The following is a 7,166-nucleotide window of genomic DNA, read 5'->3' as shown; positions in this document are numbered from 1 at the left end:
TGGTGATTGCACGACGAGCGATGATGTGAAGCCTCCAGGATTGCACGACGAGAGGTGATTTGAAGCCACCCTTGAAAGCTTAGTGGTGTTTGACCAATGTGCCCACATGAACCTTTAAAGTTTAGGGTGGTGCAAAATAGACTAGTCTATAGTCCTTTCATTAAAGAGAGTTATTTTATTTTTGGGATGGGCAAAAGGACAGCTGTCCACAAAAGGGTGAAAAATATGCTACTATGGTAAAAAGAGGTTAAAATCACCTGGTTAATAATGTGATAAATGTGACACTCGCGGCTATTTCCATACACATGTGGGTGCTTCACACGTAGCCGCCACGTCAGAGGAGGCCAAGGACAGGTGTCAGCAGGAAGAGGTCAAGGGGTGGGTGAACGACCAGCAACTGGAGATCGCCGGTCAATTAATGGCTTTTTCATTGTAAGAACCCGGTTACCGGTAGGATGAAGCGGAAATCTCTCATTCTTTTTACCAAACATGCCACGCGGCAAAATAATAAACCCTTTTTGAATTTCGATTGAGGCCCGCCAATCAGCAATTATCGAATTATTAATTTATTAAAAAATCCACCCACTTTGTCTTGTAAGAACCGGTCGGAAATCTCTCATTCTTTTTACCAAACATGCCACGCGGCAAAATAAATAAACCCTTTTTGAATTTCGATTGAGGCCCGCCAATCAGCAATTATCGAATTATTAATTTATTAAAAAATCCACCCCTTTGTCTTGTTTTTGGTTTTCAGCCCCGAAAATAAACAAGCCTTTTTTTGTTTGTAAATACATTTTTAAAACATAAAATAAGCACAATAATCAACGAACCTTTCTTGTAACTGATTTTATGTTATTTAAACCCCAACAATATAATAAACTCGAACAACAATTATTTAACCCAAAAATAATCAGCCACATTTTTCAAATTTTAACCCAAAAAAAATCAACATGACAATTTGATTTCCCAAATTTAACCCAAAATAATCATTTTAAGTTAAAAAAAAAAAGAAATCAGCACCACTTGTGAAAGGCTACCAGAAATGGTGGTTTATGTGTTGATAGCTTCAAAAACTCTTTTTTTTTCCCCTGTTTTTATGGGTGAAATTATCTTTAATTTCTACAATTTTTGTTTTTCCAATTGATTTTTCATGGTGGTCTTTAGCCTTGATAATGTGATGCTTTGCGTGCAGTGGTATTTCATTCTTTCTTATACTACGACTACATACAGCCAGCTAGACACAGATAGAGCGCCCTTACTTCTCTGACAGAGAAGAGCTTCACCTCGAAGCAAAACAAAACTCACCCAAAACACTATAATTCTTCTCTGTTAGCAAGCTACCTGGGTTGCCTTGCTGCACAATCCTCTCTCTCTCTCTCTCTCTCTCTCTCTCTCACACACACACACACACAAACCTTCTTCACAGCCCACTTTGGCTCTCTGTTTCCTCATTTCCACAGGCCCCCTCCCCCCCCCCCCCCTTCTTCTTCTGCTTCTTCTTCTCCTCTCTCTGTCTCTCCTATGCAACACCCACTCTCTATCTCAGCTTGCACATCGATGAATTCTACACACAGCCCACAATTTTTCTGAGCATTTTAAGCCCCCCCACCCATCGCCCACATGCAATGGGCTGACTGCATTGCTATAAGCTAACTTACATTTTTTTTTTGGGTTTCATTTGTTTTTCCGGATTTTTTTTCCCCTTGTAGAAATCCCAAAATTTTTTTCCTGCTGTTTTGTTTGCCCTGTAGAAGGTGCAGTGTTTTTTCTATTTGTTGTTTTATGTACCTTGATTTTGTGCCCACAAAGTTGCTTGCTTTTCTCAGCCGGGCTGTGTTGCAGTTTTATAACTAACTTAGTATAATTAAGTAGCTAATCACCTATTTTCACGAGACAAGCACTGAGCTATCGCCATTTTTTCAACAAAGTTTGCCGCTCAGATCCTATCTTCTGCGATCTAATCGTCTCTGCAATCTGCTTTTTGGGCTCGCGTTTCACCTCTCAGAGAGGCGATTTTGCCTGCTTTTTCCCGCCAATTTGTTCTATTTGAATACTAAAGAAGATGGCGCAGTGCGAAGCAGAGGGTAGAAAGCACCCCACAATGGATTTGTATGCGGGCATCTTCAACAGCAAACTGTACAGTTCAAATAGGGGGCATGGCCATGCTGATGGTCGGCATGTAGATAATTGGACCAGGTATGGCTATAACGGTTCCTTTGCGGTGCATAGTGAAAGCTTCCGAGAAGATGTTTCCACTGATAGAATTTCTTTCCACAGCAGAAGCTTCCGTGAGGGCAATTGCAGGCCTGCAGTTTTCTCTGATTTTGATGAAGATTATGGGTTCAGTGGGAAGAAAAACTCACAAATTGATGTGGGTCGCAGGATTAATGAGAAAAAGAGCTCACAAACTGATGTGGATTGTGGGGTTAATGAGAAGAAAAGCTCACATACTGATGAGGGGTATGGGATTAACGGGAAGAACAACCCACAATTTTATGTGGGCGATGGGATTGATGCAAAGAAAAAACCACAGCTTGATATGGGCCATGGGATAAGTGCTAAGATAAACCCACAGTATGATGTGGGCCGTGGGATTAATGAAACGAAGAACCCACATGTTGATGTGGGTTTTGGCGTCACTGGAAAGAAGAACCCACAACATAGTGCACATGATGTGCTACAGAAGAGCCCGCAAAATGGCCCTGAGAATTCATTGCAGAGGTACCCTAATGTGAATAAGAAAACTGGGCTTCCAGTAAGGGCTCTTGATGAGCTTAGCAACAACTCCAACTTTAGTAAAGAAAGCAATTTTCATAGCAATGGCAATACTATGAGGAAGAGTGGAGAGTTTTTGAGGACTGGTGGACGCCTTCACGAGAATGGGACAACTCTTGCATGCATGGAAGACACGGCTATGATGCCTGCAAGAAGATCCATCGCCTCTAGCAGTGAGATTGCTAGATGGGAAAGAAGATTTGATTCTACATCTGTTGCAAATGGAGCTATATCAGCCTTCGATAAAAATTCAGTTGAGTTGAAGGATGTTGTTAGTTCTAATGGAAATCAAATTGGTTTGTCAATAAAAAAATCTGGAGAAATCAGTTTGGGGCCAGGGTTAGAGAACTCTGGTACTAGCCAAATTCAGAAATCAGGAGAGCTCAATGGAGGGGCTAGCTCAGATTACTCCATAGCAAGCAGAAGTAAGAAATCTGGTGAGATTAATGCGGCCTTTGCCAGTAATGAAGGGATATTAGCTCATAAATCTGGAGAGATGTATTTGGGGTTGCCTAATGGAGGCACTAGATTTGATGCTCTCAATGTAAGCAGAACCGGAATATCCGGAGAGATTAATGCAAATGGTGGGATTAAAGCACACAAGTCAGGAGAGCAAGATGCTAACAGTAGGGGTAACATGAATGGGCTTGCCTTGAAAGACAGCCCAAACAGAGGACATCCTTTTGTGGCAAATTTCAGAGTAGGTGGACCTTGCTCTATGGACTCTTCATCATCTCATGGAGGGAGCTCTAATGGTGGGAGCCCGACTGCTGCTGAGGCTGCCAAAGAGGGCAGAGTGTCCTCTTTTGGCAACATTTTGATCAGCAAAGGTAGCCCTAACTCTGTCAGTTCTAGGTCGATAGGAAACACAATGGGCTCTGGCAATCTGGGAAATGCAATGCTTTCAGCAAGCAAAGCAAGCAGAGCTAGCTCTAATGGAAGCCTGGCAGCACAATTCCGATCGGGCACAAGCTCAAGTAGGAAGTCGGGTGAGATGGTGCCTCACAGGAAATCAGCTGAGATGGTGCCCAACAGCAATGGTCATCTAAGAGGTTCAGCCACACATAGAGCGGGGTCAGACGGGATGAACAACTCAGGCCCTGCAATTACCAATATGGGGAACTTAAGCCGAGGAAACCATCTCAACAATGGTAACGGGAATTCAAGCAATGGAAATGGAAATGGTACCCTGTTGAACAATGGGAACTTGTTAGTGGGTGGCACAAATGGCAACGTGTTGAGTTATGGGGGAGGTGTCAAATCAAGTGGCAAACAAGGGGAAGTGGCAAACAGTGCCCATGCAGTGGATTGCAGTCTTATGAAGAGAGCTCAAGCAAGCTCGGTCCCGGAAGAGATAAAGAATGCAGGCAATGAGTATTACAAGAGAGGGCATTTTTCTGAGGCTTTGATCCTTTATGACAGGGCAATTGCTCTTTGTCCAAGCAATGCCGCCTACAGGAGCAACCGAGCAGCAGCTTTGAGTGGTCTTGGGCAGTTAGGAGAAGCCGTGCAGGAATGTGAAGAGGCCATCAGGTTGGATGCTTGCTATGCTCGTGCTCATCAGCGTGTAGCATCTCTCTATCTAAGGTTAGCAAGAATGTGTAATTTTCATTGATGCATCTACTTGCTGCTTATCGTGATCATGCATGGTTGCTTGCTTAAGTGATTCCCTAATGTATGCTGCTGCTTTGTTTGCAGATTGGGTCTCATGGAGAGTGCAAATCGTCATTTTTGTGCTGCGGGGCAACAAACCGACTTAGTAGACATACAACGCTCGCAAAACATAGAAAGACATCTCTCTAGATGCATTGAGGCCAGAAAGCTAGGGGATTGGCATAATGTGATCAGGGAGAGTGATGCTGCTGTGGTTGCTGGTGCCGACTCTGCACCACAGGTAGGCTACATTTGTTTCTACACAACTTTGCAGCTAATTGCATCACAGGTTTTGGAGTGTTGAGCCTGCTCTTAATTGTGATCTTAGTTAATCATCATATGTTTTCTTCTTACAGATCTTTGGCTACAAGTCAGAGGCTTTGCTCAGGCTGCACAAGCCGGATGATGCTGATGGTGTGTGCGCAGCGGCACAAAGAGTGGAGAGCTCCTTGATCAACTTGGGTATCCTACCGGCAGATCCATTTCTGCTCATGGTAAGAGCACAAGTGGATATGGCGCTTGGGAGGTAAGACATGGATGCCATTGAGTTGTTGCCAGTGTTCTTGAGCTAGAATTGTTTCAGTGTTAAAGTTAATGGCAGATATGAATTTGACCAGGTTTGAGGAGGCTGTTGGGGCAGCTGAGTCTGCTGTGAGAATTGATCCAACCAATGCTGATGCCACTGCATTATTGAGGAAAGCACTGGCTGTAGGCCAAACAAGGGCTACTGGAAATGAATTGTTCAAAGCTGGGCGGTTCTTTGAGGCCCTGGCTTTGTATGCTGAAGGGCTCGAGAGTGACCCGACAAATGCCATTTTGCTATGCAACCGAGCAGCTTGTAGATTGAAGCTAGGGCAATGGGAAAAAGCAGTTGAAGATTGTGATGCCGCATTAAGAGTGCAGCCCAATTATACCAAGGCTCTCCTGAGGAGGGCCAATTGTTTGACAAAGGTGAGGCGTTGTATTTCGTAATTCGAGTTCTAAAGATCAAAAGCCTTGTGAGATGACACCATCTACACATCATCCCTATAGTTGTGGATGGACAGTCCAAGCGCAATGGCGGGCCTGGCAAGTGTAAAGCCCTAGTATTTTCATCCTTATAAACCGAGGGAGTCGGAATACATTCATCTAGTGCCCACCCCATATGCTTGACATGCTTGCCTGTTTGTCTGCAGCTTGAGCGTTGGGAAGATGCCCTTCGAGATTATGAAGTTCTGAGAAAGGAAATGCCAGGAGATATAGAAGTTGCTCGTGGGTTCTTTGATGTACATGTGGCCATTAAGAAGTCGCGTGGAGAGGAAATCCACAAAATGAAATTTGGTGGTGACGTGGAAGAGGTTTCCAACAATGAGCAGTTTAGAGAGGCTGTTAGCTCCCCAGGTTTTTTTGCAATGATAAAGCTGAACTCATCAAAGAATTGGCCTATGCACCATTTTGCTGACACCAGCATGTTTGCATGGGATGTTTGTATGTTGGCAGGCTTGTCGGTGGTGCAGTTTGTTACTAGGTGGAGTGATCGCTGTCGGCAGCTCTCTCCCTTCATCGATGACCTGTGCAAGCGCCATCCGTGTGTAAATTTTGTGAAGGTGATCATGTGGTCCATGCAAAGCATTACTAGCACATGAGAATGATGTCTGCAAAACTACATCCTGGAGTGCTTGCTTTTAAGCCTTGTGGTATTGTTTAATGTCATGCAGGTAGATGTGGAGGACCACCCTTACTTGGCCAAGATTGAGAGTGTGAGTTTCATTCCGACATTCAAGATCTACAAGAACGGGCAGAAAGTGAAGGAAATATTGGGCCCAAGCCAACAGTCACTTGAGTATGCTGTGCAGCACTATAGCTTGTAGATTCATAAACAACCAGCCAAGGGCACCCATAGTAAAAACTCATAGCGAGAACCTCCCCCACTTCCCTCCCCTAAGCACACATTCTTTATGTGTTTACAGTTCTTTATTATTTGTAGCGTTAGCCATAGTAATCATTCTCTTTAGAAAGCCTCACCGCCCGGTCTCCATGGCTGAATTTTTCTTGCTCCATTCCTCTCAAAATGGAGAAGTATTCAGATAAGGAATGTGTGAAGACTCTTTGTAGAGAGACTGAGCAGTTCCAAGTTATCTGGCAGTTGTGGATAGAGGCATCTACCTGATGCAGGGAAATACTCCAAATGCTTTAGTGAAGACGAGTCTGCATCATCATCCTCTGGTTCTCTTTTTTGTTGTGCTTCATCTCGGCGGGAGGGCATTGTTTTGATTCAACACCATGTTGGAAAGCAGTGTGAGAACGGGCATGAAAGAGACATTGTGTTTAGAGATGCATTCATTTGTACACCTGTCTTGGATTTCAGACTGATATATACTTTTTACGTGCCTTATATCTTGTACATATCAATAACAAGAACTTGGAAAGGCCTGTTTCATTCAAGTGCACTTTGTACATGGTAATCCTTCAGTTGGAACTTCAAATGTTGTGACAATCTGTTAAAACCATTTTGTTACAGTTTTTTTCCAAGCAGTTAGGATCTGAATTCACGACGTTTATCGTAAGTCTACTTGAAGAGCTCTTAATTTTGTTTCAAAGAAAAGTTGTGAACTCCTCACGATGCATTGGCAACATATTCCTTTGCATCTACATTTTCTTGTCTCCTACATCATCACTAAGTAGAGATACATCTAATTCTCAATCTTTTATTTGGGGCATTTACATATGTACCCATGCCTAGATTGCATTTATCTAGG

General features: G+C 43.4%; 1 protein-coding gene across 3 annotated transcripts; it reads left to right on the top strand.

The window, feature by feature from the left end:
* The first annotated feature begins 1,021 nt into the window (after window positions 1-1,021).
* On the top strand, window positions 1,022-6,852 carry LOC147605546 (uncharacterized). 3 transcript variants are annotated; one of them, XM_086793170.1, is made up of 8 exons: window positions 1,055-2,196; window positions 2,281-4,362; window positions 4,474-4,669; window positions 4,785-4,954; window positions 5,046-5,379; window positions 5,604-5,808; window positions 5,908-6,014; window positions 6,126-6,852. In XM_086793170.1, the coding sequence occupies exons 1-8, from the start codon at window positions 2,063-2,065 to the stop codon at window positions 6,276-6,278; spliced, it is 3,381 nt and encodes a 1,126-aa protein (XP_086649296.1). In that variant the 5' UTR covers window positions 1,055-2,062; the 3' UTR covers window positions 6,279-6,852. The 3 variants fall into 3 exon arrangements, with proteins under 3 accessions (XP_086649294.1, XP_086649296.1, XP_086649295.1); XM_086793169.1 differs by having other exon boundaries at window positions 1,193-2,196; window positions 2,278-4,362; XM_086793168.1 differs by having other exon boundaries at window positions 1,022-4,362.
* The last annotated feature ends 314 nt before the right edge of the window (window positions 6,853-7,166 follow it).

This window comes from Cibotium barometz, chromosome 59 (genome assembly GCF_041138505.1).
Source record: "Cibotium barometz isolate CiBa-2024 chromosome 59, ASM4113850v1, whole genome shotgun sequence".
Taxonomy (NCBI): Eukaryota; Viridiplantae; Streptophyta; class Polypodiopsida; order Cyatheales; family Cibotiaceae; genus Cibotium; species Cibotium barometz.
The sequence above is the reverse complement of the archived record's forward strand: the minus strand, read 5'-3'. Positions and strand labels throughout refer to the sequence as shown.